The 20,931-nt window shown below is 40.3% G+C and overlaps 2 protein-coding genes across 3 annotated transcripts in view; one reads left to right on the top strand and one right to left on the bottom strand.

The window, feature by feature from the left end:
• Positions 1 to 20,931, top strand: part of cenpp (centromere protein P) — a 74,370-nt gene that overhangs the window by 6,228 nt on the left and 47,211 nt on the right. Inside the window, exon 6 of the mRNA XM_023799718.1 lies at positions 3,458 to 3,554. Coding sequence (XP_023655486.1) covers positions 3,458 to 3,554 — 97 coding nt within the window. The remainder of the gene's footprint in view (positions 1 to 3,457; positions 3,555 to 20,931) is intronic.
• ogna (osteoglycin, paralog a) lies at positions 5,647 to 10,312 on the bottom strand. Of its 2 annotated transcripts, none has more exons than XM_072715572.1 (6): positions 9,923 to 10,312; positions 8,462 to 8,534; positions 7,577 to 7,741; positions 7,105 to 7,307; positions 6,832 to 6,924; positions 5,647 to 6,510 (listed from the first exon to the last, which is right to left on the bottom strand). In XM_072715572.1, the coding sequence occupies exons 1-6, from the start codon at positions 10,043 to 10,045 to the stop codon at positions 6,340 to 6,342; spliced, it is 828 nt and encodes a 275-aa protein (XP_072571673.1). In that variant the 5' UTR covers positions 10,046 to 10,312; the 3' UTR covers positions 5,647 to 6,339. The 2 variants fall into 2 exon arrangements, with proteins under 2 accessions (XP_072571673.1, XP_023655487.1); XM_023799719.2 differs by having other exon boundaries at positions 8,462 to 8,537; positions 9,923 to 10,310.

Raw genomic sequence — 20,931 nt, 5'->3', positions numbered from 1 at the left:
TTTTCTATTATTAAGTGCACTTTCAATAGTTGTCAGGCTTCTGTTTTTAGGGTCATTTGCCAAATAGGTTTTAAATTTAGCTTTTGTTCCTAAAATTTCACTTTCTCGGGCCTGTACTACGAAGCTGGGTTACTGTGCAAAATGTAAGTGAATGAATATGAAGTCCATTTAAACTGTGGTACCTTAAATCCAACAAGTTACCCCGAAAAGCCAGTAACCCCGCTTCGTAGTACAGGCCACTGGTGTATCTTACACTTAATCCCCGTCAGAATTCTCAGATGTTCCACCTCCCTGCCATCCAACCTGGCATCAGGACCATCGCTTCAGCATAACACCTAAAAAAGCGCATAACAGGTTGCGAGGTCAAGACTGACGTTACGAGTTACAGCCCTTTCCTTCTGCCTTTGGAGGACTTCTCTCCAATGTTACTTGTTTTGTCTCTTCAGGCTGGTCAGCAGTTACCCCGATAAGCCAGTAACCCCTCTTTGTAGTACAGGCCACTGTTTTGAGAGCAGTGTAAAACTGGGGGGGGGGGAGATAGTGGAGTAAAACACTTTTATGTCATAGCTGCTTTATTTGACACATGCGACAGCGATATTTATGTATCTTTACTTTTGTCTTTATTTTGAGATTTTTGTTTGGAATAAATACATTTCTATACTACATAGTTGTCTGTTTACAAACAGGGAAGGAAATTTTATTTTGACCACATTCTGTTTTAATATAAATGTTTGTGGCATCTCACATGTGGCTTTGATGCACAGTATATCAGTTAACATCTCAATATTGGCCGATGATTGTTTAAGAAGAAAAAAAAGATTTTGAATCATAATTTTGTCTTGGTCAGTATTGCCGGCTGAGAATTAGATTTTGGTTGATATTCAGTGTTAGCAATACCAGAGCTGAAGACATAACTATTAAAATATTGGAGATGATTGTGTTGTAGTGGAGGATGAGAGATTGCGTTGTAGTGGAGGATGAGGGATTGCGTTGTAGTGGAGGATGAGGGATTGCGTTGTAGTGGAGGATGAGGGATTGCGTTGTAGTGGAGGATGAGAGATTGCGTTGTAGTGGAGGATGAGGGATTGTGTTGGCTCATTTGTGGCTCAGTGTGACGTGGCTTGATGAGCCATCCTTGTTTTTGTGTGAGTGTGCAGAACCACGTGGCTCTGATATCGCCTTTAACAGCCCTGTTGTGGTGTCTGGTGCAGCTCGGTCACTTAGGGAACTGCATCTATGGCCAGAAGGTTGTGGGTTCAAATCTTGTGGCTGGCAGAGACAATTTGTCATCATTGGACCCTTGAGCAAGGTCCTTAACCCCCGACCAGCTCAGGGGGTGTAGGACACTGGCTGGTCCTGCTCTCTGATCCCAAAACTTGCTCTCACCAGTATAAATATGTGTGTGTGTCCTATAAAGTGTAGGAGACAACTGCTCAGTTTTTCCACTAAAATGAATAAAGTATCTCTGTTCCTTTATGTTCTGTCATGTATTTGCCATAGGGTCCTTTCACTGGTTCCCTTAAAGGTAAGGTCAGTGCTCCTGACTGGAACTGATTAATTGTCTTGACCTTGTGACCTTTTTCTTTTCGGGGGGGGGGGGTTCAGGAAGGCAGTGACCTCGCCTTTAGAGCGTTTGTGGGCCCCTGACACTCTTTATGATTGTGACCCTGATGTTATCCACAAAGCCAGAACTAAACCTCGACTGAGCCTATGTTAGCTTTTGGGGAGGGGTGGCACTCTTTGGTCCTCTGAACCAGGCATGGACTGCACTTCTTGTGGGAGAATGGTGCCTGATTTGCAGTGGCCTTTTAAGCGGTTTTAACGGTGGCATTTATGTTTTATTGCCCTCTGCAGGTTTTTTATTGCTGCTGTTGCTTACACCCACCACTGCAAATTGTTAGAATTTGGGTTTCTAATTTGCTAATTTATCATGTAGCTTCATAATACTATAATAAGAAGTTAATTGAGGCTAATTTGTAAATTATTTAATTGAAATATATATATTGTGCTTTTATTGTTTATTGTATAATATAATTATACCGTACAGTGTTATAATTTTTTTTATAACAAGTATCCCACGTCTCCTACATTGTTTTTAATTTGTATTAATCTAGTGTTTTTCAAGGGTCAGGTGATCCACATGAATGGATCAAACTGGAGAAAAGATACTGATGGTTGTTGATTTCTAACAATTGCTTTAAGAATCGATATTGCCAGTACGTATTTTTATTTGCATTTCAATACAAGATTTAAATAAACGATTGCAAATTTTTTAATGAAATGCTGAATGTGTTGAATGACACGTTATGGTATAAGTTTAATGCACTGCATTTAATGTATTGTTAATGGCATTTTTTTGGTAGCAGCCTTTTGTGGAGGCTGCATTTTGCTGTGTAACCGGGTTGCTGGTCTCTGAACACATCTGGATCACATCGTCTGGTCTGGCTTTTTTGTCCTGGCTCATAGAAGGGAAAAATACTGGAGATAATGATTCTGACACAAGTCTGAGCAGTGTATTTTTATACAGCACAAAGACAGCTTTTACAATAGGTAAATTCAAAATAAACCCGATGATTTAAAAACTTTTAAAAATTTACTGCCAGTGTCTGGCTATTAAATGGCGGCAGAGTTTTTTTTTCCATGGTGTAAAATTCAACAAACAAATATGTAGTTTTTGAAAACAGGAAATGCATAAAAAGTGAAACCATTGAAACACTTCAGTGTTCAGTTTTCAGAAGTAATAATGCATTATAATTCTGAATTATTATATACCATATATTTATGTGAAATGTGTGTCCTCCATAAGCCTCTTTTACCAAAAGCTGCCTGTTGGCTTAAATGACTAATACTAAACATCCTTAAGCCAAAGTTTTTGAGTTTGTGACAAAACGTTTGCCTCTGCCAGACACTCGTCATTTAATGTCTGTATAACAGAAGGAGAAGCCTCTTCTGTTGAAACCATTTACAGAAAATGCTGATAATCCACTTTGCAGCGAGCACCAGTCAGACCCACGTTGGTTTTGAATGGCTTTTCCTGCTTTCTTGCATGTCTTCGTCCAGACCAGGCGATGGAACTCGCTTTCTAGTCCTCACGGCCTCGGTTGTGAATGCTGCGAAATTAGCCGCTGAATATTAGTTTTGTGGCTTCTGACATTTAAGCAACTGGAATGGACCGGTGTCTAACACACCTGTGTTATACCTCCTACTAGCTGGAGTAGACACAGTCAAAGTGGGAGAATAGCTCAGAATTTGAAAGATAATGTATACTAACCAGATGACTATTAGTATGAGCGCATCAAGCATTGCATGCCTAAGTTTGATGGTTTGGTGGTTCATTTTTTGTAGCTCTTGAGTAAAAATTGAATTGTTGAAAGGAAACCTATGCAAGTCCAAGTGTTTATTTGCTGGCATGGACTCTGAGCGCTGCTGCTGCTGCTGTTGTTGTTTGTTTTTCCAGAGCAGAGGACAGCAGGAGCCTTGTAGCTTTCTTCCGCACCCTCCGGCGCTTCTCTGAGTGGTGTGAACACCGCAGCCGGACCTTCAGGCACTTCCAGGTAAGACGCCACCTGCCCGCCACCTTGCCACATTCTCCATGCCGCTGTATTGGGCCGGACTCATGTGCTATCATGAAGTGGGAGGTTTATCTGTATTTGGCTTCTAGCTGAGCCAGTCCAGTGAATCTTTAGCATGCTTTCTCCACCGGAGGGGCAGAAGCGCTGTGGCGGTTCCCCATTCTGAGAAGCGAGAGGATTTTTTCCCTATGTGTACAGAGACTTAATTTGTTCTCTTGCTGGCTCCATGAAAATTTAAAACTGTTGTCCTTAGCTCCGCCTTACACTATTCTTCGCGTACAATGTGGGTTAGGGTTCTGCTCATGTTCAACAAACAGCCTTTTGCAATTGTGTTCTCAAAGTTTGTTTGAAGGCTCAGAAAAATATCTGATGAAAAACCAGGAATACAGAAGTTGGTGGTACAGAGCATGGTTTGTGCATATACCGACTGCTTTAAAGGGAAAATCAAGCATCAGTTGAAAATTTCTTGCCTTCCTAAAAAATATTTTCATAGGATCAATATAAAGCAAGTTGGAATACAAGTTATACAGCCACTATGCTAGTAGCTTGTAGATTTACAGTAGACTATGGAGTATAAAAGTTGATGATAACATAACATTGATGATACGTTTTTGTGCCTGCAAGTTCTAAAGAAATGCATGTATTTTTTTTAAATGAAAGATAAAGAAATGAATATTCATTGGTGTATAATATATTTTAATATTTTTGTAGTGAGAAAAATAAGCAAATGACATTTTTAAATGAATGAATTTTACAAATGACTTCAGGGACACAATGGCAGTATAACGGACAGCAGCTGGGTTTATGGAACCCAGAACTGCAGAGCTGGGGCAGCTGAATAGAATGGTGCCCTGTCAGAGTCAACGGTGCATCCGACTGCCAGCAGCGAATGACGGCCCCCAAAGCCAACGTCAGGTCCTGTACCTGACAGCAGAGCTTTATAGCTGTGGCCAGACATCTGGGCACAAGTCCACCGTTGGGGTGACGCAAGTCTGCCATCAGTGCCAGAGGGCCTGTGGTTTCTCTCAAAACCGCCCATCAAATTTCCAGCTCCGAACGCAGTTGGAATCAACCGGCGAATAGTTTAAAGTTTTAACAGCTTGTGGTTTTGAAGCATTAAAGAAGCAGTGTTAAGCTAAGCAGGACTTATGTCGAGCAGTTAGGCTGATGTTGCACAAACGCTGTAACCTACCTGTTTGCTGGAAAATGCACAGGACAATATTTTCCTGGAAAGTGTTACTGAAGTGACCATTAGCTAAGGTATTTTTTATGCTAAGGTTATATCTTTAAGAACTGGACATTTTGAAATCCTTTTGAACATATCGCTTTCTTAAAACATTTCTGTTATATACAGATGGATAGTCGATAATAGGCATCTGGCTGGCAGCCCGCCTTTAAGTGGCCAGTGCGTGATGGACAGGTGGAAACTAGGTGGCTCAAATTCGCTGTTCGTTCTTTGTAAAATATACTTTAACGTTAGACGTTTTCTCATGTGAGATTCATGATCATAGTTTTTCCTTTAATATATGTATTTCACATGTTATTGCCATTGTTGACTTGGGTAGATAAAATTTATTCATATTTGGAAAAAGCTTAAATAAGAGTTTTATATTTAAGAGGGGAATGTTGAATAGCTTGTTTATAATTGGTTTTATAATTTACTTTCTGTCACTGAAATGTCATGATGGAAACATAAAATGGTTTTTGGTTAAAAGGGGAATATAATCCTTTAGAGAAAAAAGAACTATGTAGAATCAAAAGGCAAATGCAATATGGACACAATTCCATTATTTACTTGGAATATATGCATAATTAGGCTGCCAACTTGGCCAGCTTAAAGGAATAATGTTAACCCCAATTTTCCATATTTGCTTGTGTGCAAATTTTTGGACTGGATCAGCTGTGCTCGTCGTTAATAGAAATCCCTTCATATTGAAAATGATCAGCAGAATTCTCACATCAACTCAGAGGTTCCAAGTCGGAACTTTCTCACAGTCCAGAGTGAGAACTGGTTACAAAACTGACCCAAGACTGCTGAGACTGACTCAAAGGATACAGACCTCCCTGAAACATGTTTGTTAATGTAAAAAAGTTCATTTTATTAAAATAATTAAACAAAATTAGCTATGTCACAAACGTTATACCGTACCGCCTACTTGTTCACATAGGTAGTCATTTCTAAATTTATTACTTGCAAGTTCAGAGAAATAATCAAGTGGGGGAAAAACACTTGTGATAGCTTCTCGATAAATCTCTTTGAGTAACTCACATTACAGTATAAGTGTCTTACACATACCTAGTAAGTACATTTTGCTCTTTGAATTAATAAAAGTTGAAATTAAGGTCATTCACAGAAACCCCAGGAAAAGCAAAAAGCTTTTACCTCTTGGTATGAGAGGACAGGAACAGTAATCAACAAAGGATGGGTGTATTTACAATAGAAGGTGGGTCCTGGTCTGTTATTCAGAAAAGCATTTTTTCTAGTCTGTTTTGTAAGTCAAGGAAGTCTGAACAACAATAGCAAAATTCAACAAGTTGATAATTACATGACTTGCACAATGTTTTGATGCCAAATGTAGAACAGAATAGTGACACTGCATAAATTAAAGGCTAGCTTTCAGAAAAAAAACCCTAAAAAGCTACTGGGTAAATTGCACGTATCTGTTTGTAGTTATGCAGTTAGTTTGGAAGACATACTTGACTTCACTGGACTTTGCTAAACTGGGTTTCTCCAAATTCACTTCATTAAGCTATGTACAGAGGTGTTTCAGTAGTATCGTCCAAGGGGCAGCGACTTCAGGCAAATGAAGCTGTTTGGGTATTGGGCTAAGCCAACTGGATTGCCATCAAGTCTGATTTCATTCATTTTTTCCCGGATGTAATGGGTTGTGTTGCCCTTGCAGAACGTTTCATCGCTGATGGTCGTGATGTTGTTGTTCTGCATGCAAAGACACAATGGAGGTTGAGTAGAATTGTGTTGTGTACCCAAAATAGTTTTGTGATGCATATTGATCCTCTCCTTCCTATGTGGTTAGCATGGAAATAAGTCTGCAGGCTATAGGATAGTGAGAAAACTTGCCATCTGGAATAAGGGTAAATGACCAAAGGATAATCTGTTGATGATTTGTGGAACCTGTAGGATACAGGTACTATACTGATTCATTGCATTGCATTGAGATGCATTGCTTTTGAAGTTTGAGATGTTCTTTACCAGTAAGATTGTCTTAAAACTTTGGGGCCCCAGCCATGGATAACTTACCTGTAGATGCACAATGCGTAAGCTCTCTGGGAGTTGTGGGACGGCCTCCAGCTCATTGTTAGCCAAATAGAGGTATTCCAGCTTGTTGAGTTTCTGCAGAAGGAAAGCAAGCAAACTGATTTACTCTAGTCTTCATCACCCATCATTGCCCTCCCTGGAATCTTAATTTTATTCATTCTGACAAAATAATGCCATATCCTGTTCTATAGATCATCTTAAAATATTTATGGGTATTCTTCATGTTTTTATAATGTGTATTTATGTCATATTTACCTTGAATATATTGGCCTTCACACCCTTTGTTCTAAGCCGGTTGTAATTCGCATTGAAGGAGCTCAGTTTCTGTGGCAGCATGGGAAGTTTGACCAGCCTGTTCTCGGCGAGTGTGAGTTCCTCAAGTTGGTTGAGTTTGCTGAAGGCTCCATCCTCGATCTCCGTTATGACGTTTCCCGTCAGGTCGATTCTTTTCAAAGTTACTAGGAATCAACCGATGCATATGCAGTTTTTAGAAAATTCTTCAGCCAATTAATAGTGAATGCTCTGACCTCTATAATAGGTACCTGTGTCTCTTGTTTATACAGAAGAAAATGCTCCACGTTAGCATGTCTATTCTTATCAATGAGCACATCAAATTTGAATTACAGCAACAAACTTGTACAATGTATCTTTAATTTCAGCCGATAATATGGAATATTGAAATGCCTCAACATTAAGGAACTGGTAGCATTATTACAAGACTGCTTACAAATGTCCGCAAAGTCCTTGGCAGTGATCTTTTTGATCTTGTTGTAGCGAGCATACAGGTATGAGGTCTCCTTGGGCAGGGCGGGAACAGAGGTCATATCTGGAACCACCTCCTCGCAGTAGACTGAGCCGGTCAGGCACACACACAGCAGACATGTGGGCAGATCTGCAATAGGTCAAATAAGGTCTTTGTGATTGTGTTGAACTAATAGAAAAGTAAAAGGGACAAAGCAGCCAGGTCATGCTGGAGTCTCGAGTTTGTCTTGCAAACCAGCTGTTATTCGTGGGGTACCGGATGTGTAGTGGCATTCTTTTGGAAAATAAAAAAAACTCAGCAGTTGTTTGGACACCATTAACATCTGTTTCTAAACTGCAGGTATTGGCGTGGCACTGCACACATTCTTTATAGTTGGCCTATAAAAATCAGCCCACCTGTGAATTGCTGAAGTGTTTTCCAGAGCTGTTATGAATAATCTAGAATGTTTTTGGAACGTGTTCCGGTTGATCACAATGCCAAATAATCGTAGCTGTTAAACGCTACTGTAGCAAGTCAGGAGAAAGGTGGGTTGTGCTGAAATGTCTGCCATGAGTCAGGGAAAAAAGAGGCCCTTGGGAGAGTCATACTCTCAAAAAAAAAAAACACACACACACACACACACACACAAACAATGCTCATGGCTATACAGCCGAGCACCCGGAGAGTATGCAAGAAGGCAGCACATACTTGGCGTCATGGAGAGAAATATACACACAGGCATGTATGCGAGCAGCGTCTGGCGGGTTCCTTTTGGCCGCCTTATAACCGACATGTGACCGCTAGCGCACGCCGCACAGAGCTAATAAATCAGGCCTGTCTGGTGGCAAGCCGGGAGTCAGGCCAACTCACCACTGCTTTCCCCTACAGCTGGGTTTCCAAAGGGGTCGTCCGGCAAGTCGGCAGGTGGGAAATCGGCGGCCTCCTTCTGTTAATCAGTTTCAGGATTAGTCAGAAGTCCAGGCCTGACGACCCACATGCATTTGGAGACTGAAACCGTAAACAGATGCCAGGTTTGACCTCCCACCAATTCCTGATGTGCTGCCTGAAATGAAAACCTCATTATTTGGTCATTATTACTATTCTAATTTATCTGTAAAAATAATAATTGAGAGCATAGCTAAGGCTGAGACTTGATCACGAGACAAATAAGTTACTTTGTAAACACTTCATATGTTACTTGCCATAACTCCAGTGCTGTGTGGTGAACTTACACTGTTTGTATTAGTGTTATTATTGTGGCCTTAATCCAACAAAAAGCACTCATGTGTCATAGCTCAGACAGAATAAAACTCTCTGTAGTCTTATGTGTATCATTTTGAAAGAGGAAGAAGCTCCTGCGATGGTCTTTAGTTGATTGTAGGGTTGTTTGAGATACCAGATGGTACAGCGGCAGCCCATGCCCTTGGGAAAGGCACATTTGGGTGGCCTTTTTGGGCTCCAAGTCATACTCCAGTGAGCAAGCAATAACAGGTGTCAGCATTTCCCAGGCACACCAGCTGGCTGACTGATCCCAGATCAGAACAGTGGCCCAGATTTAAGCAGAGTACTGCTGTTTGCAAAGATGGAGATGGTCGAGAAAGACACGACAGCATGCTCAGTGCACCACAGCAGCAGCTGTGAGGGCTCATGCCTGAATGTCTCTGGGCTCGGCTGTAGTTCAGCAAACTTTTTCTCTGGCCTCTCACATTTCGGTTTGGATGGATCACCAAGCATTATGAGGACTTTCTCTCCCCAAAAGAATGGAAATCGTCACCTAGTTCTCAAGCCCTGTAGTACACATACCTATATAAATATTTTTATTCATGTGTGTACAGCTATGATGTTCCTTCCATTAAATTAATATAGGTGTTGTTAAATTATAAATTGGGTGAAGACATATGCAAGGTTATAGAAATAATTTGTATTTTTGTTAATTTATTTGTATATTACAAACAAGATGAAAATACATGTATCTTTGCAATAATATGATTTCAAGAAAAATGTCATTTTTCATGTAATTTCACTGCATGTTATATTCTGCAGTAATTAGATGTAATCTTGAACATGATGACCTGTGTCAACCAATAATATAAAGTACAAAACGTAGCTGTATTGCCATGCAAGCATATGTTGTCGCTAGGATGTCCGACAATTATAGCAGTAATTAAAAAATTATGAATGACATAGACGTATGATACTGAGGAAAGAAGCATATTGCCCTGCAAGCATCCATCAGATGTATGCATATTGACGGTGGGATGACCGGCAAAAAAAAAAATCACAAATAACACAGACTTGTTATTGAGAAATTTGAAAAAAGTGTTTGTCTACCTCTGTTGCGCGTGCATCATCATGGAATAGTGTATCCTCCTCAAAGCTGAAAGGCTGTTCCAAGGAGGAAAGAACCCAGGGCAGGAATACGAAGGAGAAGAGTAAGGTTCTTTGCGTGATCATGGTGGTGGGGAAGCTCCAGGGCACGGTGGCCGCCGTTCGGAGTCGAGCGGAATGCGGCAGAGGCAGCGCAGGCAGCGCAGACGGTGCAGGCAGCCCGGGGACCTTTCCTTGGTGCCTGCAAGTTAGAATGTGATCTGTCAAATCAGTATTTAAAGCCTTCACGAGTAGCTGCCAGGAGATTCTTATGTGGGAGTTTAGGGAACCAACTTTAACCCTGTACTGGCCGTCAGGGGGAGACGGAGGGAGTGAGATGGGAGGGAATAAAACCAGTCCCCTAGGCAGTGACTTCTTGGTATTTTATGCCGAGTGGGGGGCGGGGACGGAGGGAACTGGAGGAGGGAAAGGGCTGTTTCTGATTGCTAATCATCGTTCGTGGGAAGGCATCTTCAGTACAAGTATGAGTTCCTGAACTTTGACAGTACGATTTATTTAGGACTGGGGGAAGCTTTTTTTGTTCGTTGTTGAGTGTCTCAGATAATCTGATCCACCCGCTCCTCCTCTTAAAAAAAAAAAGAAAAGAAAAAAAAAGGTAATCTTGCAAATGGAAATTTTAATTTATATAAAAAAACATTGCAAAATAAGTTGGGAACGTTTAAAGAATGTGCTTAAGTAAAGGCACACGGCACATCTTTTTCTCATTTAGGGTCGCCTGAGGCTAGCTGAAGCCCACACTAATGCTGCCAGTGTGTTATGCAAAGACTTTATTGTGCTGGACATATATTTCCTTGTTTCTCCCCATATTTCTTTTCTTGAAATGTTTATTAGTCTATTGTGCCTGTTAATTATAGGCCAGACACAGTGTGGCTTATATTACCTGTGCGTTAAATATTAACGGCGAGTAAAAATTTCCAGACTCTTGTTTATTGCTGCTGTTGACATACCCTGTAAGCCCTTGCAGTGTCTGCGTCTGTTTCCACAGGATGTACCTGAATGCATTTTAAATGAAGGTCGTACCCTTTCAGGGGTTTATAACGACCTATTACTTTTTAAATAATGGAGCGGGGCTTTGTGCACTCATTTTCTATGAGTCCACATTTGTCTTTGAGATGATGCTGTTTATCTTTCAGGGGTTTATTGGAGGTAAAACTTAATCCACCTGGTCTTTACATCCTTCCTGGTGCAGATGAGTCAGGCCTGAGGGGCCTGCAATGGGAGACGTATCTGTACGTTATCAGTTACTGCCATTTAGATCGTTATCTGGCTCTGGCGGAATAAGAAGGATCTTGACTCGCACAAACCCGAAAACATGTCTCAGTTTGTAAGCAGTTGAATTTGCAGATGCATGACTGGAAACTCCAGGGAGAGCAACTGAATGTTTATTTTATGGGATGCTTGTGTCTCAGCTCCTAGCTGTGCAGTGACACAAAACGATCAACCTCAGATTCACCTTTTAAACAAAAGGAGTGCTCAGTTTAAGGCATTCCTGACCACGCGGCTGCAAACTCTCCCCCCTTTCTTGCACCTCAGAAAATGGAAAGACGGGCCTCTGAAGTAAACATCCTAGGAATGAGGGTAAGTGGTGTGCATCTGGAAAAGCAGTACTACAGGTGTGCTTGCAATTATACTCACCAGGAAAAAAAAACTGCCGTGCAAGGAAATCTGCTACCAATGTTTTCTGCCCTTTTCTGCTGTCTGTAGAAATTTCCTGTTTGGGAGATAGATCAGTCCATGACTGGGTTTTAGAATCCGCCATCGCTATCAAAACTTTACATTTAGAATTCTTTCTGGGCATCTGCCTGTTTTCTGAGTGTCTTAAACAAAGTGTATCATCCTCATCATAGATCTCGCACATAAGGATCATTCTAACTTGAAAACCCCAAAGAGCTTCAGAAAAGTAATAACAGGATGCATTGTGTGTGCAAACCCTCTTAGACCATACTCTAAAGATTGCACGTTACAATCAGTATTGTTTTTATGTCAACCCCAAATACGCGTGTGTGTGTGTGTATGTGTGTGTGTGTCTATATATATATATATACACACATACACACACACAATTTTTTGAAGTCCTGAAAACATCTTTTAAGTTACGTCCTATGCTCTTACCTGTTTTACAGTCTTTATTTGTAATAAACAAAAAAATGTATCTTCATGTTTAGTTCAGATGCATTGAATAAGATGCAGAGGAAATCATGCAAAATATTGTCTTTTGACAGTGAATAACTTCATTTGTTTTTGTTGATGTTTAATATTTAAGAATTGTTCTCAGAAGCTTTAAGTGATTCATGCACATTGATTTTATTGTGCTATACTTCCATTCACACATCATTTAAAATTTCCAATATCCATCCACAGACTAGATGATGTTTTGCCAGCCCTGTTTTCCTTCAAGTGAGAAATACTTAAGGAAAAATCTAAGATTAAAAGTCTGGATAAGCCCTTGTTAAAGAACTCAAGGGAAACTTTTTTTATTACTGGCAACAGGTTTCACTCCTGAAATAGAGAAAAAACAACTTTTTCCTTCTAAACGTGTTGAAAAGTGTTCCGTGTCCTTGGGATTTTTTTTTTGTTTTTATCCACGACTTTTAGCTTGAAGCTACTTTATTTTGCCCTGAAATTTTTACCCATAGTTTATACCTCCATTTACACCCTTCTGTATAGTTTTTCTTGGGTCTGTCTGCAAGGGGATTCGTGCCGATGGTGCGGCATAGAGGTGAGGGTATGGAAACTAGACATGGAAAAATCCATGCAGAAGGGTTGGCGTGAAGTCAATAGACAAGGAAACGAGACAGAACTGCAGGACTGCAGTGAGGAACATGGATGGAAATGTAAGGGAGGCGACTTCTGAAGTGATGGCTCATATTGAGCTAAGAGCAGCCTGAAAAACAAGCCGCCAAAGCAAGCTGAGGATTGAGGATGCCTGTGACCAGTGTTTCCCAACCCGCTATTCGGGGAATCGCTGACGGTCCATGTTTTTGCTTCCTCCCAGCTCCCAACCAAACACTTCACATTTTTGCTCCCTCCCAGCTCCCTGTGTGCACTGTCTGCAGATCCGCGAGGACTGGGAAACACTGCTCTAGACAAACTCAAATTCTGGTTCTTTTGGAGTCCTGCAGTCCTCTGCATATTTCATCTTAGTTGAGTAAAAAGATACTTAAAAGCTTCACCTGAATTGTCAAGCTAGCCACTATTGCTGTTTGAGTTTCTGTCTTAATTTCAAAAAGGGCCTTTTACATTTTAGAATTAAGTATGGGACTGTTTTTTTTTTTTTTTTTTTTTTACTTTCCATTTTATAAATTGCCTTTCTCTGCTCTCTAGTTCATACCAACGAGTAGATATTTGCTTGTCATCCACCATTTTAATTGAAGAAGACCGCTATCTTTTCCCCTGTGGTTATTAAGTGTGATTGTTTTGTGAGGTAATCCTCCATTGTCATTAGGTCGTGAAGACATTTAGCCTGTTGGTCTATTAAACCTTTGAGTTTGATACTCTGTTGTTTGTGTTTGCCTGGACTATTTTCTAGATGGCGTTCCTGGATGACGTGCTGGCAAATGGCCATGGAATTTCATTCTTGTAGGAATTGTGGGATGGCTTAATTGGTAAAACAGAAGTTTCCCCTCACGTTCAGGGATGTGTGCTGGGAATATTGGAGGTGTTTGAGTGATTTTTGGGGAAATTTATTAAGAACTTGCCATGGTACCATGAGAATTGTCGGCAGATCTGGTCATGGTCTCACACTTTCAAGATGGTTTTGGGGGAAAACCGCTGACTAGACTAGAGACATGAAAAGCCATGAATTTTGTCATTCTGTAAATTTGACAGTATTTGCACTGTATGTAACAGATGACATGTCCAGACATTTCCAGGCTTTTCATGTGCATCCCATCACATTGGTCAGACTTTGTGGTTTTCAGTCTTTAGATAAAAACAAGGTCTTTTTAAAAAAATAGTTTACATATGGATTAAGTGATTGTTAGTATAATCATAGTTCATATATATTAGGCTATATTCTGAAAACAATTGTGCTGTGTTATGTTTTTAAATGTTTCTAATTAGACCTTAAAATATGTTTATTCAGATATAAAATATAACTACACCACGGTCTTGACCAGGATAAGTGGTTAAGATGGATGGATAAATATTAACCAAGATATGTTTTCTTTAATAATTTAAATAATATTTTTTTTGCTTATTCTTATTTCTGATCTGTCTGACATCAAATATAAAAGTTGACATAATTTTCCTGATCAAATTTACTTATTAAAATGGACTTTAATAAAGTAATGCCAAGTTAAAATGCCAGGCAAAATCTGCTTTTTGCCTGAAAGTTGGGGGAAAAAAAGTCACTCAGCACTTATTACAGATTTTAAATTTAGGTGTTTGCACTCTACTGGCTTGTAGGCTCTGTGCTGCTGAAGTTTTGTTTTTGCCAGCTTTAGATAATTCAGTTTGTTTCTCTACTAAGATATTTAAGTTATATCAAACCCAATTGTGCTGTGGTCCTTCCTGGGATCTGTCATGTTGGTGTTTTCTGTTTGGTCCAGATTATTGACATGAACCAGGTCACTGCGGATCTACATGAGGTAATGCAAGCCTAAAATCTACACTAGGTAAGTTTGTACATGGAGTATAAACAGGGACGGTACATAAGAAGCCAGCAAAGTCCCTCCTGATGGTCGGCTCAGCTCTTTATACGCCTGATCATGGTGGAGGTTAGGAGGAATTCAGTGAGGAGCATTTCCTCTGGCTGTCTGAGAGACTTTATCTGTCAGTTCCCTACAGATTGAAGGTTACCGCATGGATGAGTACTCAGTTTGTTGATTGAGAAAAGCTCAGCAAGAGTATATACGTTATACCGTTCCTATGCCAGTATCCAGTGGCATGAAATTGTGTTCCCCCAGGCTCTTGGTACAACATGCAAATGGCAAGGGGGGAGTTTTCACAGGACTTAAAGCACAAAACACAGGACAGAGCAAAACTGACGGCTTGGCACAGTGGTTTTACACTTGGGTTTTCATAGGTTCTGCAGATTTTATCCTGAACGCTTGGGAATTATGTAGGCGTGTAACTGATACACTGTCCTCACATGAGGAATTTTCTTACGGTAATCCTGCCTTCACAGTAAAGTGATTTCTTTTACATGATTGCAGTTTTTGATGTTTTTTGTTATGCCAGTGAATCTTCAAATACAGACACTAGGCTTGTTGTACACAAATGTTGTTCTGTACCTAACTGGTAGGGTAGAACAACTAAATGTGTTTCTTCTTCCTGCTGGGCTAGTACCTGTATTCTGCATGAGTACCGTATCTGTGACCTGGCTTTAATAATGATAATCCTAGCTAGCTTGTGCCAATTGCCCTTGCATTATTTTGAGATCTCTCTAAAGTCAGGGCTTGCATGCCAGTGGCTCTTTTGATGGTTATGTTCTGCGGACTGTGCCCATCTAGGAAAAAAAACATGCTGCCAAGATGAGATTTTGCTGTGGTGAAGTTTTTGGGTTAGTTTGAGGATCTGTTTCAGCGTTTGGTGAAGGGATTAGCTGTAGCTCCTTTAGTGTTGTTAAAATAACTTCCGCTGCTTCGTGTATGTTTTTATCGGAAGAAGTCTGCTTTTGCTCTGTTTTTGCTGAAACAATCCGAGTGCCATATTCCGAACTATAGTGCCCCTTCTGGACAAAATCTTCATGACAGAAAAATTTGCAAATACTGGAGAACAGGTAAACTCCACATAAGCTCCTGGTGGTAGATGTGTAGGTGGAGACAGATGTGTAGGTGAAGTAGATTAGATAGATGTTATTCATCCATCAGTCTTCTAACCTCTCATCCTAGTCAGCATCGCATCGCTGGGGGAGCGGAGTGGTTGGAGGCTTTCCCAGGAAGCACAGGGCACAAGGCTGGGAACTACTGTCAAGAGAATTTCTGTTTGTCAGCCTTGTCTCACCTGGGAATGATACTCATGACCCTTAAGGCCAGAGATGCATCTTTCTTTCTTTCATATTTAATTAGGACCGTGCTCATTGAGCAACAGAAAGAGAATTAGAATTTAGTGACCAGTGTTGACACACAAAATGTATTTACCCATATGTGACATAGCAGGAGGCTGCTAATTCTGCGCCCGGGGAGCAGTGCTTGGCGGCTGTACCTTGCTCAGGGTACCTCAGTGGTGCCTTGCTGGTCGGGTATTCGAACCAGCAGTCTTTCAATTACAAGTGCGCTTCCCTAACCATTAAGCCACCACTGCCCACATGAGTCAAGCATGAGTCAGAGTTAGCCCTATAGGCTAATTTTCATGTGTTGTCCCATGCAGGCCAGTTCTTAAAAAGACAACCTAAAAGCAGAATAAAATAGCGTATTATAAATGTCACATACAAATAGCATACTTACAGAACAATACCCAAACAATGCGCATACACACACACACACACAACAGATCAACAAAGAGTATACAATACAGATGACAGAAAATGTGGATATTATTCCATAGTGCTTCTTGGATTTATTTATTTATTATTGGAAATGTTTGGTCTTTGAGCATAAGTGACGAATAAAGGGCTTTCCTTGTCTGTTTCTGTGTGACATAAACTGCTGAAATATTTGGTGCACCCAGTCCTCTTCATAAAACTTAACAGAAGCAAACACATTTGCACAGATAACAACGACTATACTGTTGCGATTTCATTGCATTCTGCTGTGTAATTCATGTGGCTCCTGTGGTTTGAACAGATTGGGCTGTGAAGATCAATATTCTGCTTCCTCACTGTTCCCTCTGGTGTTTTGTGCTCTTGGACGCTGAGGGAGGCCTTCATTTATTTGTTATTGACATTTTTGCAAAATGACTCTCCCGTTGTGGCTTCGTCTGCACGCATTTTCTTGCTCCTTGTGTTGAGTTATGGTGGTGTGTCATTGCCGACTTTCCTCCCCAAAAATATCTTCTGAGATCACGACTGCATGATTCCGTTTTCTGGGACAGCATATGGATGTTATTACCATTTCAATAGCAATCTATAGCAAAATGGGGCAGCTGAAATAGCTGGGAGTAATGGGGTGGACACTGACAGTCGACTCGTTAATCAGATGATTGTATTCTCCTAGCATATTGTGTTTATTAGGGGAGTGTCACTCAATGAACACCAGGATGAGTACAAGTTGGAACCAGATGATGTTGGCTGCTGAGGCAACACTGTGCAAAAGTCTTAGACAGCATGTTTAAATAATCTTCATGCTGGTGTAAAACCATGATATTATGTCTGTTAAAGTGTGTCAGTTTAGCCATTTCTAAACCTCTCCTAAAGTCACCCCAGTATTTGCACCAACTATCCAATACACCAGGGCTGCCCAACTCCAGTCCTGGGGGGCCAGAGCCCTGCACATTTTTGAGTTTCCCCTCATTTAACCCACCTGATTCAACTCCTTGTGCTAATTACCACACAGCTGTTGAGCTGAATCATTTATGGTGGAACAGGGAAAGAACTAAGCTACACAGGGCTCCGGCCCCCCAGGACTGGAGTTGGGCACCCCTGCAATACACAAATGTATTTTTTTCAGTTTGATTAGCCATGCAAGGTGTGCTAGTAATCACTGCCTCATGGAGTTATTTAACTAATTAAATTAATGAATTAAACTGGTGGTGAAATTAAACAAATACCTGGAGTGGCTGAGGTGTCTGGGAACTGAAGTGGTGTTCATCTAGCCATCCAATGAGATATCAGTAACTTTTTGAAGAACAGAACAAATTCTGTTTAGTTTTTAGTGTGTTACTATTAATTTGCATATGTTCTAACATATGTTCATGTGTTGTTTTTTTTCCTGGGCAAATTCACACATACTACCTAAATAAATATCTTTTTACATTTTCTTTGATTGGCCAAGACTTGCACAGAAACCTTCTACAGTGCTGCAGCAATCAGTAATATCAAAAGGAAACTTTAAAATGTATCTCTGAAGTGAAATCTGTTTAGCTGAATCAGAATCAGCTTCAAGTTTAGGTCAAGTGGAAGTAAATTCTTGTTCTCCAACTAGCATTTACTGTTTCATTCTACTAGGATAAGATGAATTTTACTGGGGGTGGCTCAGTGCTAATTCTGAACACACACACACATTCTCACACACAGGGCAGGAAAGACAGCTGCTCACAAGATAAAACGTTTTAATCTAATTGTGGGGAACTCTGGTCCCCACAATGTAATAATTACAAAAAAAAAATGCTTCCTTTGCTTGGGGCCGGGGCCACCCTCTTATCTTCAAAGCGGGAGTCTGATGGTTTCTGCTTGTTGTCAGTTGACAGGTTTATTTAGGCTGTGATGACAAACCACCTCATGTGCAGTTTCTGTCCATTTTTGCACCCCTTGGATTAAGAGCCTATGAACACCATGTTCCAAAATCCACACCAGCTTTCCAGGTATTCCAGGCGTCTTACCAAAAAAAAACAGCGCTTAGTAATACAGGAAAGTCGTCACTGACAGATGTATATACAAGGGACATCTGGAAAAAAGGTCTGCATCAAAGAAACCAAAAAGAAATATTAATTTGGACTTATGCTGCAGAATAACCCAGTTGTCTTATGCAAGATTTTTTAATAATAATAACTGGTTTAAAGTAAGTCTATACTGAATAAATTACAACAGTAACAAAATTTATTTGGTTTCAATAACAATAAGAATAAAACAAGACAAATTCAATAAAAAATAAAAACAGGGGTGACAGGCTGCATGGTTGATGATAGGTTGTCTTTGAGATGCATATGGTTAATACCTTAAATTAGTATTAGCATTCAATGGCGTCGATTTGTCAAAGGCAAGGATTAGCTTACGTTGCTGTTTCTTAGTGGAACACTAAGGAATCGCTTTAGAAGGGAAAACCACTTGCAGATGCTTGGAAGCCACCTCTGATACTCGGAGGCGAAGTTACCAAATAACGTCAGTCAAAGGAGAATGATTTCAGACAGTAAAAATTAAAGACTTGCTCGGAGGTCATGTGTAGAGTTTGTTTATTGGTTTGTTAGTAAGACTTAAGCATTTTAAGCTGAACAAATGTCGGTTATGCTTGTGATATATTATCAGCCTCGTTGCTTTGGATAAAAGCTTCCCCTACTCAATTATTGAGCTGTTTACGTTCTGATAAAGCAATTCAGGTTAGGTGCCATATTCAAAGGTACAACAGATGTTCCAGGAAATATAATTGGTAACCTTCAGATTTATTTGCCATTCTGCCTGTCTACTCAATAATATTGTTATTAATTTGTTAATGAGACCAATTGATTTTACATTTTTAAAACACTGCATGGTGTTTTAATTTAATGGAATCTTTCACAGAAATAATAAATACGTAACATTGACATTATTCTTGTCATCCAAGAGAACAGTTCTCTGAAACATTGAGTTTCTGTTTGTATTGTGTCATAAAATACATCATAACTGTACATGGGATTTCCCCTATCTTCTATTACATTTATTCTGTTTACTGTTACCTTTTAATAATTGTGCTTAGGAAATTTTCCCTCAAAGCTGGGCTGGGAAGTGGCAGAGTATCTCACCTCCACCACCTTTACTGCCTCAGCACTATATTAATGCTTATAAAAGTCATGTCACCCTTTTATATGTTTCTCTTGTTTGTCATGCACCTTTACCATATACAGAGACACATGTAGCCACTCTGTGGCAGCTGCTTTTTATGATGGCCCCTCTAGCATTTTTCTCGTAGGCAGATTTTTGGCTAAAAAAATTGCTTGAAATTCATGGGTGAATCTGTCCTTGACAGATTCCAAAGTGTCCTTGAATTGTTGCATTATACCAGGTTTGCTTGATGAGTTCCATACACCAGCCATGTGACAGAGTCTGTCTGATTGGTAGAATGCCAATATCGTATTTTTAGTTTGTAGTGCTTTAGTGATATTTTCGTTGGCTTATATATTTATGAATCCGCATATAGTATCTGGGGGGCGCAGTGGGTAGCACTCTTGCCTCCCACCTCCAGGGTTGGAATCCCACTTTGGGATTGTAGTGTGGGTTTCTTCCCAGTCAGTGACTGATTGGCATGTCTGATGTGGACTGGAACCCTGTCCAGAGTGTGCCCCAGTCGTTTATCTTCTCCTACCTGGGTGGCTCCCTCTGCACAGGACCAGCACCCCAACCCGATGAGTTGTACGCTGTCTGCAAGGCCAGCACCGCTTTGCTGAGAAAGCCAAAACAGTTGCAGAAGAGAAACGACTTTGTAGGACTTTTAAAAAACCTCAGAAATGTTCTGGAAATGCATTCAGGCACTTCAGAAGAGGTCAGAGGCATACAGCATGAGCTGCGTTTCGTAACAGACAGTCCAGAGGTGGAAAAATCACCCTAGTGGACAGGCCTCCATTACTTGAGTAGTACAGAGAGTAAGGTAAACCGAATCTATTGCTAATTCTGAAGTGACATGCAGGGAAATGTATATCATGGTTATTGAATATTAGTCCTGGGGTGTTTTTTTAGGAGACCATAATATCGGTTCTTGTTGGAAATGGGACACACTCTGCAGCTTCCCCATTTAAGCACAGGTCTGGAAGCTGAAATATAAGCTCCGCCCCACAGTCCATATTTTTATGCACTTTTAAAAGCACTTTTTATAGGAAAATAATAAATAGCAAGTTTATTTGTGTTTTTGCGCATCTGTGGACAGAATGTGATCTACTTGCTCCCAAAAGGCTACTTTCAAAGATCTAGATGATCTGGGATGTGTGACTGAAGTGATTCTATGAATTATAAGTGTCTGTGCATCTAATTGTAATGCACCAAAATGAAAGTGAGTTGAAAATTAACTAACAATCAACTGCCCCAGATATCTTTGTTTATGCATCTTAATTCTCTTTGCTGGGCTGCCAGGTGTTTGGTACCTCAACCCTTCATTGGGAAGTAGTTGCTTGTCAAGTTGAACTGTTTTGACTTTAGTAGCCAAAATGTAAAAGCACTTTCGGGC

This window comes from Paramormyrops kingsleyae, chromosome 8 (genome assembly GCF_048594095.1).
Source record: "Paramormyrops kingsleyae isolate MSU_618 chromosome 8, PKINGS_0.4, whole genome shotgun sequence".
NCBI classification, from domain to species: domain Eukaryota; kingdom Metazoa; phylum Chordata; class Actinopteri; order Osteoglossiformes; family Mormyridae; genus Paramormyrops; species Paramormyrops kingsleyae.
Note: the sequence above shows the minus strand (reverse complement) of the source record. Positions and strands in the feature narration are given on the sequence as shown.